This window comes from Hyperolius riggenbachi, chromosome 4, assembly GCF_040937935.1.
Source record: "Hyperolius riggenbachi isolate aHypRig1 chromosome 4, aHypRig1.pri, whole genome shotgun sequence".
NCBI classification, from domain to species: Eukaryota; Metazoa; Chordata; class Amphibia; order Anura; family Hyperoliidae; genus Hyperolius; species Hyperolius riggenbachi.
In genome coordinates, this window is record NC_090649.1 from 120,351,095 (window position 1) to 120,369,033 (window position 17,939).

Sequence of the window (17,939 nt, forward strand, 5' to 3'; positions counted from 1 at the left end):
GAGTGTCGTCTGCATAGCAGTGGTATGTCAGGCCATGTTTTTGGATTAGTTTTCCCAGCGGTAACATGTAAATCGTGAAAAGCAGGGGAGAGAGGATTGAGCCCTGGGGCACCCCATACCTAAGTGATACAGGGGTGGACAGGAAGGGCCCCATAGACACTTTGTGGGTTCTGCCACTCAAGAAGGATTGGAACCACTGAAGAACTATGCCATCAATGCCGCAGTATTCCTGTAGCCTGTTTATCAAGATGTCATGGTCAACTGTATCAAAGGCTGCAGAAAGGTCTAGCAGTATGAGGATGGAGCACTCTCCTCTGTCTCTTGCCATGAGCAGGTGGTTGCATATTTGGATGAGGGCCGTTTCAGTGCTGTGGTGTTTCCTGAAGCCAGACTGGAATGGGTCATAACTGTTGTTTTGTAGGATTTTGGCTTCTAGCTGGAGGTAAACAGCTTTTTCAATTAGCTTGCCCAGAAAGGGAAGGTTAGAGACGGGTCTGTAGCTGGTCATTGCATCTGGGTCCAGGGAGGGTTTTTTGAGGAGAGGCCTGATGATTGCTTCCTTCAGTAAAGCAGGAAATATCCCTGATTTTAAGGAACAGTTAACAATTTTTAGGAATACCGGTACGAACAGGTCGGGGCAGTTCAACATGAACTGTGTTGGGCCAGGATCTAGGTCACAGGTAGTTAGGCGGACGTGAAGGAGGATGCTTGATGTGACTTCTTCATCAATTTCTTTGAAGTTTGACCAAGGTGTTACATTGTCTCTGCTAATGGTCTTCGGCGCTATATTAGGCTCAGATGCTGTAAGTTGGATGGCGGACCTTATAGCGGAGACTTTGTCTGTGAAGAAATGGGCAAATTGGTCACAGAGGTCCTTTGAAGACTCGATGTTAAGTTTTTGACATGCCGGGTTGCAGAGTTTTTCCACTGTGCGGAACAGTTGGGCTGGTTTGTTAACTGCATTTGCAATCTCTTGTGATAGAAAGGATGATTTTTTTCCCGTGATTACCTTTTGGTAGCTCTTCAAGTGGAGGATTAAGGCATGTTTGTCTTCTGGGGACTGAGATTTGCGCCACAGTCTCTCAAGTTTTCGGCCTTGTCTTTTCAGCTCTTTTATAGCGTTATCAAACCACTGTGCATGATGGTGTGGAGTAAGATATTTGGTGCGCAGAGGAGCAATGGTCTCAAAGGTGGAGGACACACATTTGTTGTATTTAAACACCAGAGTATCAGGGTCCAAGCTGGAGTCAGTCAATTCATCAAAGCTAAGGTTATCTCGGATATGTTGAGGTGTTAGCCCTTTTAAGCGGCGATATTTTATTTGATTCTTGACCTGGTGTTTGACAGCTGGTATTGAGAGGGAGAAGTGGATAGTGTGATGGTCTGACCAGGCAACAGGATTAATTTCCACATTGGCTATTGACAGCCCAGTATGGAATATAAGGTCCAGAGTGTGACCTTTCCTGTGAGTAGCAGAGCTGATTAATTGGAGGAAGCCCAGTTCATGTAAGGCACGAGGTAGCTCTATTCCAAGTTTTGAAGAGGAGTCATCCACCCATGTATTGAAATCTCCAAGAACAATCCATCTGGGGTGTTCCAGTGTTAGGTTGCATAGGAGGTCTACAAGTTCCTTAAGGAAGTCTGAGTGTTTTTCTGGTGGGCGGTAGATCAGCAATATGTTAATGTTTTTCTCAGCTGAAAGTTGCACCCCCAAGCATTCAAACGAGTTGGTAGGACCTACAGTAAGTGGTCTGATTTTCAAAGCTGATCTAAAGCAAAGTGCAACCCCTCCTCCCCTGCGTTCTTTCCTGTTGCAGTATATCACGGAATAGTTTGTTGGCACGGCAGCCTCCAGGGTGGGGCCAACTGGTTCAGAAAGCCAGGTTTCAGTCAGGCAGGCCAGATCAGAAGACTCTATTAGATCATGTATGATTGCTGTTTTGTTGTTTATCGATCTGACATTACAGAGGACAGCCTTGATGGGGCTACCCTGGGAGCTAGGGTCTGAGATTGATGACTCCAAGACAGAACAGTCTCCAGATGTGTGGCTGTCATCTCTCTCATTCAGGGGTATCTCAGGCATTGTAGTGGTAGAATGCAGTAAATTATTTGCTTTTGTGTTAATTTTCCTATTTTCCTGCATTAGAAACCATTCCTATTGCTGTAGATTGGCATGTAGCCCCTCCCTTCCAGTGATGTCAAGCCTAGGCTGATAAGCTAGGCACTTTTCTTCTCCCAGGGAGAACAGATGTTTTTCTATTCAGTTCACTACACACAACACCAAACCATTCCTAAGGAATGCAGCTTGCCAGCACTAAAGATGCCGCCACTTGTGATACATTTTAAAAATGTAATCACTGTGAGGAAAGACTTTACAATGGGCAAACACTGACTAAATATTGTGAAAATAAAATGTATTGCGCCATTTACGTTAAATTTCCTCTTTCAGCTTACCACTGTATAGTTTGATGCATGTGTTCAGAGAATTTCAGAATGTAAGGAAAATAATATTTCATTATAGGCTGTTTGATTTCAGCCTGACTAACACTGGAAGCTGTTGTGGCACTTATTAATCCCCCATTTTCTCACTTTTCTCTTTCAAACGTTTGATCATTTTTGATTGTTATAATTCAACTTATTTTGTCTTGTGCAAAATTCCCATACGGCAGCCCAGAGACACAGCTGCCATCTTTGGTGAGGGTTTGCCAGAAGCCAGCTTCTCCTGGTAGAGCTGTTACAGAGTTTGAGGTAGGACTTTGTCACATCAGCAGCTGCAGTGACTTGTCTCTGGTTATCTGCATGTCACCACATGTAAGTAACCCTTGACTTGTATTAGGAGCAACTGTCACCGGTGCTGACGATCTTCAGTCACTCGGCAGCTGGAGGTGGAATATGTACAGAAGGTTTACTGTTATGCCAACAATATGTTGCTGTCACCTGTTGTGACATGTTAAAGCATCAGCACCTCCTGGGTGGCATGTCATTACAGTGGCTGGATCCTTTCTGTCTGCAGCCTTTACTGATATGTTTCATATGGAATGTGGACATGGTTTAATGTCTACCCAAATAATTTTTTTTTCCATTGTATCTGTGTGCCAATCTTTTGTCCACCAGCCTCGTAATATTGTAATGCTGGGAATACACCATGAGATATTTCGGCAAATATATGGTTTGATCATTTCTGACAGGTCCGATCTGATTTTTGATTGTTTTTCTGATCGATTTCTCATAGAAATGAATGGAAATTGATAAGAAAAACGATTGAAATATCGATCGGACAGTAAATCTGCAGAAAAATCTCAGTGTATTTCCAGCATAATACAGATGAGTATTGCTGATCAGTTAGTACTGAATAGATCTTCTGATCTCCTGTAATAAAATATGTATCCCTTTCCAGGAAAACTGGAGAACCTTTCCACAACTTCATCAGTTGGCAGGACCTGCGGGCAGCTGATCTAGTCAGTTCCTGGAACAGCTCTATGCTGCTGAAGGTAATGTACCGTGTGTAATGAACACCACCAAGTCACTGACAAGCCATCTCTGCAACAGAAGTTACTGCATGTTTTCTCTGTAAGCCTGCACTTATGGAAACCTATGTAGGCCTCCACATAAGTCACCAAACATTGAACTTTTGTGTCATGTACTTACAGTAGAGTCTCGGTTATCCACCACTTACTAGGTTCGGCGTATGCTGGATCAGGGTGCTTTCTGTTTGCTACAAGTGAACTAGAGACGAAGCACCCTCATGTATTATACCATATATATCAGTGGGAACATTAGAGAAAATGCCTACATGGCTCTCTGTTTCATTCTTCACTGCTCAGCCTGCTTATCATCCCTGACTGAGCATTCAGTCTGGCTTTGCTCAGGAATCATTTATAGCTGAGTCTGTCTTCTCTGATGTATTTTCAAGCTCAAGCCTGCTCCCTCTTGGCTCTGCTTTCCCCGTTCTGTATACTACTTGCAGCATCACAGAGAGCTGTGATGGGAGGAGCTGCTAATGTAAGGGTATATTTGTTAGTCATAATAGGGTTTTTAGAAATGGTGATTTCATTTTGCACACAGCCCACTAAATATGCTTTTCTGATGAACTGTGATTTGCATGGAGTTTAGGTAAAAAAACACAAAAAAGGCACACCAGAGCGGTGAAAATGCCAGGTATAGTATTTATTTTGTAAAATCTGTAAGGGGATATGTTTATTTTGTACCAAAGCGTTCATCTCTGATTTCCTTTAAGACTCAATATTATATGTGGCCTAGTTAATACAATATTATAACCCACTCTATAAATGTACCAAAAACTCTGTATTAAATGTTAAAGTAATTGAAAGTATATTAACCTTGGGGGAGCCAAGAAACCCAGTCTTCAAAGCGGACCAGAACTCAGAACTTCCTCTCCGCTCTAAAAAGATTAACAAAAACATACTAACCTTTAAAGAAAAACCTTTCTTTGTTACAGCTTATATAAATCTGCAGTGTCTTCCTGCTTTCATGGAAGCAGACATAGGGTTCACATCCTGTGAAACTGTGTTCACAAATTAGTTTCTCTTTCACACCAGAGCCCTTTTCCTGCGTTTTAACGCAAAGGCAATTCTTTGCGTTAACCAAGGTAAAATGAAAGTCCATAGACTTTTTCATTTTACCTTTCACACCCGACGCTGCATTGCGGTTCGACGCACCCGGGAGCGTTGAACCGCCGGGAGCCTGCGGTTTCCCGTCGGGTTCAATTATAGCTACCGGCACTGATTGCGTCGCACCGCAGATTCCCAACGACACGCCGCAAGCTATTCAACGCGCGCAGGAGAACAGCTCCTGCACACGTTGTCTGGTGTGAAAAAGCCCTAAGGCAGGCAGCTGACATGTCTAAGAGATTAAATTACAAATGTGAGTAGTCACAGATGAGGGGGGATTAAACAGGCTGAAGTCTCTAAATACATACAGGGTGCATTTCTCTATGCTTTATTTCTGTGCTGTGCAAAAGTTCTGGTCCACTTTAAGCACAGCAGAGCCCTCAAGCTGTCTAAGAATTTGGGCTTCACCACTGTGAGTACTGCCGACAATTTGTGCTGGTTGGTTGAGACTGCTGGTTGGTAAGGTGAAAACACACGTCCACTTACAAAGAGTAGTCTGTACCTTATTGAAACATAATGACTTTGAAGTTGTATTTGCAGAATGCTCTTAAGACAGTGGTAGAAGAAATTCACTAGATTTTAGTATGTTTTGGGAGTGCCTTCTTTAAAGAGGATCTGTAACATCAAAAGATCCCCTGGGGGGTACTCACCTCGGGTGGGGGAAGCCTCCGGATCCTAATGGGGTTACCACGCCGTCCTCCGTCCCTCAGGGGTCTCGCTGCAGCCCTCCGAGAATAATGACGTCAATATTTACCTTCCTGGCTCCTGTGCAGGCGCTCTGACGGCTGTCGGCTCCGAACTACACGGAAATACCCGATCGCCGTCGGGTCTGCTCTACTGCGCAGGCGCAAGTTTCCGGCGCCTGCGCAGTAGAGCAGACCCGACTGAGATCGGGTATTTCCGTGTAGTTCGGAGCCGAGAGCAGCCACAGCGCCCCCCGCTGGAACCTGCAAAGGTAAATATTGAACTGACAGTCGGTTCTGTCGCCGGCTGTTCGGAGGGCTGCAGCGAGACCCCCGTGGGACAGAGGACGGCATGGGAAGCCTCATTAGGATCCGGAGGCTTCCCCCACCCGAGGTGAGTACCCCCCTGGGTACTCTTTAAGGCCAGATGTAGCCCTGTTTCTACCATTGGTAACTTTTATATTTTATTTCATGTAGATTCCACCCTGCATAGTCACCTTCCTGTTACTCTGTGACACTGGGGAAGTTACCTCCATGGCTACACTGTTTCCAAGCAATAGTTCATCAGATATTCCAAAACAAAATTTCATCTAAAATGGCCACTAGAGGGCAGGACAGACACTTGACAGCTATAACCTGAAAATAACCTGTATTGGTAGCATGATGTGATCTGCTATTCCTAACTTGTTTCAGAAGCAGTTTTGTTGTCCTTCATTTACTAGTTACTAACTGACCCACAACCAGTCAGTCATACAGCCAGTGAAATGTCAAGGACACTAGCAAGCTTGTTCCATTAGTAATTTGCTGTATAGGAAAACAAGAATAATGACAGATGAAGTCTGTCTCTAAAAACAAGTTAATACACATCCATTTTATTGTCATTTATTTTTTTTGGTACTTATTAGCCCATTAATCTAGTGTTTAATTATCTATCGAGCCATCTAAATGGCTAAAAAACGAGCCGTGTATTCCCAGCATTAAAGTGGCACTATGGTGAAAAATTGGAACATTTGAAATATATATGTACACATACTTGTCCAAGAGCAAATGCACTGTAAGTTTATATGTATGTATGTATGTATGTGTGTGTATATATATATATATATATATATATATATATATATATGTATGTATGTATGTATGTATGTATGTATGTATATATAATATATATGTATATATATGTATATGTATATATATGTATATATGTATATATATGTGTGTATATATATATATATATATATATATATATATATATATATATATATATATATATATTATTGCAGAATTATTAGGCAAATTGTATTTTTGAGGAATAATTTTATTATTGAACAACCATGTTCTCTATGAACCCAAAAAAATCATTAATATCAAAGCTGAATATTTTTGAAAGTAGTTTTTAGTTTATTTTTAGTTTAAGCTATTTTAGGGGGATAGCTGTGTGTGCAGGTGACTATTACTGTGCATAATTATTAGGCAAGTTGACAAAAAACAAATATACCCATTTCAATTATTTATTTTTACCAGTGAAACCAATATAACCTCTCAACGTTCACAAATATACATTTCTGACATTCAAAAGCAAAACAAAAACAAATCGGTGACCAATATAGCCACCTTTCTTTGCAAGGACACTCAAAAGCCTGCCATCCATGGATTCTGTCAGTGTTTTGATCTGTTCACCATCAACATTGCGTGCAGCAGCAACCACAGCCTCCCAGACACTGTTCAGAGAGGTGTACTGTTTTCCCTCCTTGTAAATCTCACATTTTATGATGGACCACAGGTTCTCAATGGGGTTCAGATCTAGGGAAAAAGGAGGCCATGTCATTAGTTTTTCTTCTTTTATACCCTTTCTTGCCAGCCACGCTGTGGAGTGCTTGGACGCGTGTGATGGAGCATTGTCCTGCATGAAAATCATGTTTTTCTTGAAGGATGCAGACTTCTTCCTGTACCACTGCTTGAAGAAGGTGTCTTCCAGAAACTGGCAGTAGGACTGGGAGTTAAGCTTGACTCCATCCTCAACCCGAAAAGGCCCCACAAGCTCATCTTTGATGATACCAGTACTCCACCTCCACCTTGCTGGCGTCTGAGTCGGACTGGAGCTCTCTGCCCTTTACCAATCCAGCCACAGGCCCATCCATCTGCCCATCAAGACTCACTCTCATTTCATCAGTCCATAAAACCTTAGAAAAATCAGTCTTGAGATATTTCTTGGCCCAGTCTTGACGTTTTAGCTTGTGTGTCTTGTTCAGTGGTGGTCGTCTTTCAGCCTTTCTTACCTTGGCCATGTCTCTGAGTATTGCACACCTTGTGCTTTTGGGCACTCCAGTGATGTTGCAGCCCTGAAATATGGCCAAACTGGTGGCAAGTGGCATCTTGGCAGCTCCACGCTTGACTTTTCTCAGTTCATGGGCAGTTATTTTGCGCCTTGGTTTTTCCACCCGCTTCTTGCGACCCTGTTGACTATTTTGAATGAAACGCTTGATTGTTCGATGATCACGCTTCAGAAGCTTTGCAATTTTAAGAGTGCTGCATCCCTCAGCAAGATATCTCACTATTTTTGACTTTTCTGAGCCTGTCAAGTCCTTCTTTTGACCCATTTTGCCAAAGGAAAGGAAGTTGCCTAACAATTATGCACACCTGATATAGGGTGTTGATGTCATTAGACCACACCCCTTCTCATTACAGAGATGCACATCACCTAATATGCTTAATTGGTAGTAGGCCTTTGAGCCTATACAGCTTGGAGTAAGACAACATGCATAAAGAGGATGATGTGGTCACAATACTAATTTGCCTAATAATTCTGCACTCTATCTATCTATCTTTATTATTATTATTATTATTATTATTATTACTTTGTAGCTGTCACTTACAATAGGTGTTATAATATGTCAGCTTTGAACCTCTTATGACAGGTTTTGAAATGGTCCATCTCTTCATGGGGTATTCTGAAAGTTTCTTTTTATTGTTCAACCTCTTTCGGACATCCGTAGTGAAAATCTACGCCCTGTTTGTGGTCTCTTATTCCTGGCAGGGCATAGAATTCAATCTGCGCATTTGTGCGCTCCCGTCTGCGCTGATACTGTGATGCTGCAGCCTGTCACGCTGACAGCAGAGCTCCATATCTTTCATTGGCTCTTAACCCCATGATCACTATGAGATAATCACAGTGATCACAGCTAGCTTTCTAGAATAAAGTCTCTGGTCCTTATTGGGCCAGACACGGCTTGTACTAAAATGTTTTAAAAAACACTTCCTGGAAAGGCCGTATAAAAACATGCCAGCCTGCTTACTCACCACTATTCTGGCAGCTGGACTGTGCCACTATCATTTGAAGACTTAAATCCTGAGAATCCCCCACGAGGAGATGGACTAGTCCAAAACCTGTCAGTAAGAGGTTCAGAGATGGTAGATTATAATATGTAATTGTAATATAATATGTATTGTAAGTGACAGCCACATAGTGTCGTATAATCCAATACGAGAGATTTAATTGATTCATTTATGGACTAAATAAAAAATAGTTGTTATCTTTCCTTTTATGTTCATGAGATATGATTCAATAATATGATAATGATTATAAGTGTGTTCTGATAAATACTATGCAGTTACAATGATTACAGCTATGAATAATAGATATTTTATACTGTTTGATGCAAGTTTTAGTAAGGAATCCACCTAAAACGGTACTGGTTTTAACTGACAGAGAAAGAGAAAGACAAGTTCTATTGTGTAAGATTTACCAGAAGAAAGTCAGAGATTTTTATCAGTATACCTTGAATGCACAACCTTAAGGGCCCTTTCACACTAGAGGGCTTTTTCTGCGTTTTAACGCCACGCCTTCAAAACGCCTGCAGCCAAAACGCAGCGTTTAGCCTTTTACCGCTGCCTGTAGTGTGAAAGAGCCCTAAAGGGAACCTAAACTGAGAGGGATATGGCTGTTTGCATTTAAACAATACCAGTTGCCTGACTCTCCTGCTGATGTCTTTGGCTGCAGTAGTGGCTGAATCACACACCTGAAACAAGCATGCAGCTAATCCAGTCTGACTTAAGTCAGAGCACCTGATCTGCATACTTGTCAGGGGTTGTAGATAAAAGTATGAGGGCCCGTTTCCACTTGTGCGGTGGGAATCGCCGCTGAAAAAATTTACATGCGAATTTTGCATGCGGTTGTATGCGAATTTTCATGCGAATTCACATACGATTTTGCATGGATGACTATGTATGCGAATTTAACCATTGCAGTGCCTGTGTGCTTTTCCATTGTTTCTATGCGTAATCGTATGCGAATTGGCATGAAAATTCGCATACCAAAACCGCATGCAAATTTCCTATTAAATACATTGTATGCGATTCGCGTATGTGAATTCTGATGGCTCTGCCATGCAGATTTTTTTTCTGCACAGAAAAACGCTCAGAAATCCTGACAAGTGGAAACAGTCCCATCCACTTGTATTGCCCATGTGAATTTGCATGCGGAATGCGCATGCGATTTCGCGATAGTGGAAACTGGCCCTGAGAGGCAGAGGATCTGCAGGAGAGTCAGGCAACTGGTATTATTTTAAAAGAAAAAATACATATCCTTCTCAGTTTAGGTTCCTTTTAAGTCTTAGAGCTGGTTCACACTAGGTCCGGAACCGTATCCGTGTCTCCGTTTTTAAAACCGGATCAAACCCGGAGACACGGATAGCAATGTTAAAAATAGCAGCTGTCTTCTCCCAAACAAAAAACTGATCCATATGTGCTTGCGGGGACCAGTTTTCAAATCCGTCCCGGAGGGAACGGATTTGCAGCATTTTTGCAGAACACATATGGATCCGGATCCATGCAAGGGTAGTGGCAGGCAATGTGAAAACAGATCCCCCCCCATACACAGGCTGTTTTGGACACAGAAACGGATCCGTTTCTGTGTCATAGCCTATGGGGAGAGAGGGAGCCGCCATGCTGGAGGATCATAGCAGGCAGGATGAGGGTGGTAGCGGTCAGAGGGGAGGGGGACGCCCCCCTCTCTCACCTGGGTCCTCCGTCCCCCGCTACCCCTCCAGATAGTTTGCGCTAAAGTTTTTCAAATGGATAAGAGAGCTTAAACTGGTGCTGCCAAGTGCATGACCGACCGACAGAGCGACCAATTTCGGGACAGAAATTGGTCGCACGGTCGATCGCGCATGCTGGAAAATTTCGTGCCGAAGTTGGTTGGTCGGGTGCATGGCGATACGGCGGCCGAATTGCGAACGAGCGACGAGACGACAAAACCCCCGCCCCTGCCGGCGCAATGTATAAATGCATGCAGTGTGTGTGTATTTATACATTACTTGTCCGGTGTCGGCCTCCACGCGGTTTCCATCCATCTCGCGGGGTAAAGCCTAATACACGCCGGCGGCGCATAGCGTCTGACGTCAGACGCTATGCGCCGCCGGCGTGTATGCGGCTTTACCCGGCGAGATGGACAGTCACCACGTGGAGGCCGACACCGGAATGCATACACACTGCCTACATTTATACATTGCAGTGGCGGGGCGGACACAGCGGCTCAGCCAATTCCCTGATGATTTCATGCTGAAATCGGACGGGAATCGGCATGTAGTGTATGGGCAGATTCGATTAGAAACAAATTTTGTCTCTTGATCGAATCTGCCCATAATCTTCTAATGTATGGGCACTTTAACCTCCTTAGCGGTATGCCCGACTGTGTCGGGCATACCACTATCTGTCCCCTTGTGCCCCCGCTGAATGCCTACAAAACCTTCTGCTAGCACTAGGCTAGCTAGTAAATGTGTCCTGCACCCTCCGCTCCCCTGAGATCCCCCGCGATCTCTCCGTTTATACATTTCCCCCCCCCCCCCCCGATCCAGCGATCGTGCAGCCTCCCGGCACAGCTCCAGTCTCTCTACGGGGAGGATAGGGTTTGCGCATGATGTCGGCGACGTCATTGTCATGTGCGATCCTCCCCATAGTGAAGACCAGAGCTGTCCGGGGAGGCTGCACCGATCGCTGGATCCAGGCGGGGTAATGTATAAACGGGGTGCGGCGGGGATCGGAGGGTGCAGGACTCATTTACTAGCTAGCCTAGTGCTAGCAGAAGGTTCTGCAGGTATTGCAGCACATTTATTCAGCGGAGGGGCACAAAGTTGCATCACCTCCTGAGCGGCGTAACGCTCAGGAGGTTAACCCAAAGTTTAAACAAAGAAGGAACATTCAGTTTACTTGAAGTTAACAAATGACTAGCTAGTATTTGTTGATTTCAAAAGACAAGTCATAACTCAAGGAAACATATACCGGTAGTTAACTTCTATAATAACTGTTCCATATTAAAATTATATATAAATATATTGTATTAGTTCTAATACATGATATAAATGTTATGCCAATCATAATTGCTGTAAATATAACGATAAGACCATATTACATTATTAGTTATTACCCGTTAGACATAAGTACAAGTAGAATCTCATAAGTAATGCATTATTCCAACACATAAATTAATTTAACGTAGATTATTATCCGGTCACGCACATATGGGATAAACATTCAATATTATTGATATCATGTCTTTTGGGTGGGTAAGGCCCCGTTCACACTTGCGGTTTTGTCAAAACCGCACCGGATGTCCGGACCGCACCGGAGCCGGACCGGACCTGATCCGTACGGTTCCTATCCGGATCCGGTCCGGATCCGGTCCGTTTGCATCCGGTTTCCGTGCGGTGTGAACACGGTTGCGGTCCGGATCCGGTTTCTTAAGGAGATACCATCCTGTAAATACCTGGGGTCTGGGAGGTCAGCAGAAGGGTCTGGGGTCATTGTTGGAGACAGGTGGACGTGTGGAGACCATCCGTGGATACAGAGACTGCAGTTGGGACCATGGATCCAGGCATTTTTTACTCGTAAACCTGGGAATTCTCTCCTTCCTGTTGTTCGCCTCCTCGTTATCAGACATCAGACATGTTGCTGCCAAAACGAGCTCCAGCATGAAATCGCTGCTGCCCCACTCTTTGAACGCTGGGCCCATGTGGTCCCCATTCAAAATGCATAGGAAGTGGGGTAGAACGTCCGGTTTTTGTAGCCAGTGTGTTGTGCGCTCTCCGGCTCTCATTGCTTTGTATTGGCCGGATGGTGCAGTCCGGCTCCGCTCCGGATACGGCTGCCGGAGGAGCCGGACCAAAAAATAGCGCATGTTGGAACGGACGCCGGGATCCGGTCCGGATCCGGTCCGGCTCCGGTCCGGCAGAACGGACGCATGTGAACGGACGCATAGGCTTTCATTGCTATTGCCGTGCGTCCGTTCCGTCCGTTCTGCAAGCGGTCCGGCTCCGGCACGGCGATTCCGGACGGCCACCGCTAATGTGAACCGGGCCTTATGTATTTAGATGGCATATGGGAAACGTGTGTGCGCATGACAATAAACGAACAGTTAATATATTTTTCATAGATGGATAATGATATATATTCGCAAAGTTTTTCTCTCTCCGTCATTATAAAACGTTAATGTGTAAAGGTGCGTACACACACACGACAGCAGCCAACGACGGGTCCGTCGGCACCTCCCGCTGGGCGGGTTTTCAGCAGACTGTAGTGCGTGTGTACGCACTGTCAGCGGACTGATAAGGCTGTTCCTGAACGATCTGCCGGGCGGATTTCAACTTGTTTCACAATAAAAGCTGTTTGACAATTGTGCTGCATAAAAGACCGCTGTTGAGCGTGTGAATGGGGCTTAAAAGACAAGTTTGGCAGATAGTTGATAGGTGTGTATGAACCTTAAGTAAATCTACGGAAAGAATCCCAGTGAAAGAAAAGCAGTTGCAGAACTAGTTTTGGTCAGCTATATCTGCTCTGTGGGATTAAAAGGTTATGCCTTATTGTTATCCCAAGGAAGTACTGAACTGAAAGTTTACCCATCGTCCCTCATGAAGAAATAAGATAATACTTAAAGGATACCCGAACTGACATGTGACATGAGATAGACATGTGTATGTACAGTGCCTGGAACACAAATAACTATGCTGTGTTCCTTTTTTTTTTTTTTTTTTCTCTGTCTGAAATAGTTAAATATCAGGTATGTTAGTGGCTGACTCAGTCCTGACTCAGACAGGAAGTGACTACAGTGTGACCCCCACAGATAAGAAATTCCAACTATAAAGCTGGCCATACACTGGCCCGATTTGCCGCCGATTCGACAGCTGATTCAATCACTGGGATCGAATCTGCTGCCAATCGTTCGCGCTAAACGCACCCGCCGATCCGATTTCCTCCCAAAATCGGATCGGTCTGTCGATCGCGCCGTGTGGGTTACTTCCGTCGATCGCCCGCGGGTAGGGAGCGCGTCGCTAGCGGCGGCCGATCCGATACAGTTATTCATTACCTGACGCTGGCTCCCGGGCATCTTCTCCGCGTCTTCTCCGCGCTGCACCGCTCTTGCTTCCATCCCAGCGTACATTAACTTCCTGTGTCACTCCAGTGACCAGGAAGTTCAAATAGAGGGCGCTCTATTTGAACTTCCTGGTCACGGAGTGACACAGTGTACGCTGGGATGCGGTGCGGGGTGCAGCGCGGAGAAGAGGACCCGGAGCCAGCTTCAGGTAATGTATGCAGGGGGGGACAGGCGGCAGCGGCGACTCCACAGATTGTGATCGGTTTCAGGCTGAAATCGATTCACAATCTGTTTGCAGTAAAGGCAGCCATACGATCCCTCTCTGATCAGATTCGATCAGATAGGGATCTGTCAGCTGGTCGATCTAATGGCAAATCGACCAGTGTATGGCTACCTTAAAAACCTTTCCTAGCAGAAAATGGCTTCTGAGGGCAATAAAGAGATAAAAAGGGGAATTTCTTATCAGTGAGGGTCACACTGTAGTCACTTCCTGAGTCAGAACAGAGTCAGCCATTACATACCTGATGTTTAACTTTTTCAGGCAGAGAAAGAAAAAAAGGAACATAGCATAGTTATTTGTGTGCTAGGCACTGTACATACACGTCTATCTCATCATGTCACATGTCACATGTCACTTCGGGTATCCTTTAATCTCATTATTTCTTAGAGGACATAAGTCAGATGCAGAGCTGGGACAAGGTCCTCCAGCACCCAAGGCTGAAACCCCAAAGTGCGCCCCTTCATCCCTCCCACCCCAGCCGTCACACACTGATTGCTATTAGACTAAGAAGCGCCACAGGGCCCCCAACCTCCCCAACACCTTAATCTCTAGTTATCTGGCTTGCAGTCACTGCCATGTATCCCCTTTTCTTATTTCTTTCTGCTTCATACACAATTAGGAATGACAGCTGAATGAATTGTGCGCCCCCTCCTATACTGCGCCCTGAGGCTGGAGCCTCTCCAGCCTATGCCTCGGCCCGGCCCTGGTCAGATGTTGTTTTTAATGTGAGCTATGCCAACTGCTGGGGAAATAACCACATAACAATATAAGTCATTGCTGAATCACGTGTCCCTAGTGGAGAAATCTAGTATGCCTAATGCCGGGCATGCACGGTGCGTATATGCGCCGGAATCCAGCTGCTGGCTCGATGCCGGCGTGGCTCCGCGCGGGCGCGTGGATTGATTCCCGCTCGTCCTCGCAGGCGCTTCTTATCTGCCACTCGTTTTTTTTTCTATTGTCCGCCCGCGGGGATCAAGTGCAGAATCGATCCGCCGCGGTGATCGGACACGTCGGATATTATCAATCGAGCCATCAGCGGCTCGATTTTTAATTAAAAAAAAAACTCACCGTGTATGCCCAGCATAAGGTAGTTTAATTTGGGGAACAAAACACCCACTGGCCACTGATAGGTTGGAAGATCTAATCTCCTGGGCAGGTTCATAGATGGTGTTGAAAATAAATAAAAATGGCAGGGCTGACACATAAAGATATACATCATCTGAAACACACATCACCTGGAACAGCTGAGGCACACCTAAGTGAGAGAATAACCGAGGCTTGAAGGAATTCCACACACCCATATGACTGGTAAATATTGATTTTAATTGCATTTATCCCAAATAAGTTACTGTTTGAATCTTGGTTGATAAGCTACTGTTACATTTCCTCATTCTCCGTTGGAATGATTTTTTGACATTGCAAATTAGAAATATCCCGCGATTTGAGAAGCATAGTCATTTTATTATTATTATTATTATTATTTGAATAAAACCAAAATTCCCAGGTCATACCTTAATTGAGGCGTTTGGGTACGGAATTCCTCAAAAGAAGCCAGGTTATTTGAATTTTCCCATTTGCATGTTCTTATATCTTTCTAACTAAATTTTGCTTTGCTAGTTAGATTAAGCAAATGATTTAAAGCTGATTCATAATTGCAGAATATGCTGTATATGGTATTACAGAAGATTAGGTCAGCCATCTTGCATTCATATGTCTTAGGTGGCCATACACTGGTCGGTTTGCCATCAGATTCGACCAACAGATAGATCCCTCTCTGATCGAATCTGATCAGAGAGGGATCGTATGGCTGCATTTACTGCAAACAGATTGTGAATCGATTTCAGCCCCCGCCAGCTATACATTACCTGCTCCGGCTGACGCGAGTCCCCTGGTCTCCGCTGTCTCTTCTCCGGTCTGGGCTCCTCCAGCTTCACTTTACTTCCTGGCAGGGGAAGTTTAAACAGTAGAGAGCGGAGACGAAGCAGCGGTGACCAGGGGACTCGCGCCGGCAGAACAGGTAATGTATTGCCGCTGTATTAAGTTGGTCGTTGGGCATTTGGCTGCCGCTATCAACGCACTTCCGACCTGCCGGCGATCGAGCGAAATCTTCCACACGGACAGGAACGACGGGAATGATCGATTTCGGATGGAAATCGATTGTTCGGTCAGCGTTTGCGCGACGATTTCACAGCCGATTCGATCAGTGATCGAATCTGCTGTGTATCAGTGGGAAAATTGGTAAGTGTATGGGCCCCTTTATAGTAAACTGCACTGTTAACACGCCCTGTTTTCAGTTAATGGATAGCATGTGATTAATTGTGTATGCTATGCAGGTTTTTACATTGAGTTTACTGCCCAATAGTGTCTAATGCTGGGTACACGCGGTAAGATTTTCCGTGCGATAGATGGATCCAATAGATAAAATCCGTCATGTCTGATATTGCTCCCGATCGTTTCCGCGCTCTATTTCTCATAGCGGTGAATGGAAAAAGAGATAAGAAAAACGAATGAAGATAAGAGAATCGAGCGCAGAATCGAGTGCAGAATCATGCCGAAAAAACAATCTGGTTGCAAAATCGCATGAAAAAACGTAACATGTGTACCCAGCATTATCAGACAAGCTTGAAGTTTCTATTACCAAGCCTATTGTTTGCACGGGTTTTATCTGATTTAATGTTTGAATTGTTTATAAATAAGCTTTCCACCAGAAGCATTCTATACATTTTATCTGTAAAATAATTAAGTTTGAACCTGAAGTATAAATTCGATTACATTCTTTTATTGGATTAATATATTTATATAATAAATTCTTGTTTTTTTGTTTTTTTTAATATTTTTGTTTGTTGCATTCTTTCATATTTGTACCAATATAATAGGAATTGTTTGATAAAAGAACTCATAAAGTGGGCATATCTGTATATCAGAGATTAAAATAACTTGGGGGTCCTCCTGCCTTAAAAGGAATCCTAAATTATTTTGATATCATAGTCACAGCTTGTGATCATCATAGCGGGTTCATAACCACGCCTTCATTTGTCATTTGCCCGACAATAGGAAGTAAAAACAAATTGTATGGGGAATTACCTCTGAAACAAATCTTTGGGGTTGATTCACTATAACAAATAGCGTGCCTTATCAGAGTTAATGTGCCTTATCAGGGTTAACATGCTTTGTCAGAGTAGCATAGCGAGCGATATGAACTTATGCCTGCTAATTGGCAGTGACGAGAGCTCCACTCATTCTGCCCTGAGCCACTGCGGGTCCAATCACTTTAAGGCCTCTTGCACACTGCAAGTGATTCCGATTCAGATTACGCTTTTTAATCAGTTTTTACATCCGATTCAGATTCCGATGTGCAGGGAGCAAACTACAAATCGGAATCTGAATCGGATGTAAAAACTGATTAAAAAGCGCAATCTGAATCAGAATCACTTGCAGTGTGCAAGAGGCCTTAAAGGGAAGGTCCAAGCAAAAAAAAAAAATGAGTTTCACTTACCTGGGGCTTCTACCAGCCCCATGCAGCCATCCTGTGCCCTCGTAGTCACTCACTGCTGCTCCAGTCCCCCGCTGGGAGCTTTCTGACCTCGGAGGTCAGGGCCGAATTGCGTACATTTTTACACATTCCCGCTAGTGCAGGAACATTAACGCATACATTTTTACGTGTTAGTGGTGCAACGCGTAAATTTTTGTTCCTGCACTAGCTGGAATGCGTAAAAATGTATGCAATGTGGCCCTGACCTCTGAGGTCAGAAAGCTGCCAGCGGGGGACTGGAGCAGCAGTGAGTGACTACAAGGGCACAGGATGGCTACATGAGGCTGGTAGAAGCCCCAGGTAAGTAAAACTCATTTTTTTTTTTTTGCTTGAACCTTCCCTTTAAGGACATTATCCCCTCACTTTGATTGGCCCAACAGGCTGCCTGATAAGGCACGCTATTTGTTATAGTGAATCAACCCCTACATCTCCTATGTATGTGCAC

The 17,939-nt window shown here is 44.3% G+C and overlaps 1 protein-coding gene and 1 long non-coding RNA gene across 2 annotated transcripts in view; one reads left to right on the plus strand and one right to left on the minus strand.

The window, feature by feature from the left end:
* GK5 (glycerol kinase 5) overlaps nt 1-17,939 on the plus strand; it is a 112,058-nt gene that overhangs the window by 29,512 nt on the left and 64,607 nt on the right. The window contains exon 4 of the mRNA XM_068280464.1: nt 3,398-3,491. Coding sequence (XP_068136565.1) covers nt 3,398-3,491 — 94 coding nt within the window. The remainder of the gene's footprint in view (nt 1-3,397; nt 3,492-17,939) is intronic.
* LOC137571417 (uncharacterized) overlaps nt 1-17,939 on the minus strand; it is a 52,150-nt gene that overhangs the window by 11,286 nt on the left and 22,925 nt on the right. The window contains exon 2 of the long non-coding RNA XR_011031356.1: nt 4,341-4,402. This is a non-coding gene — a long non-coding RNA (uncharacterized lncRNA). The remainder of the gene's footprint in view (nt 1-4,340; nt 4,403-17,939) is intronic.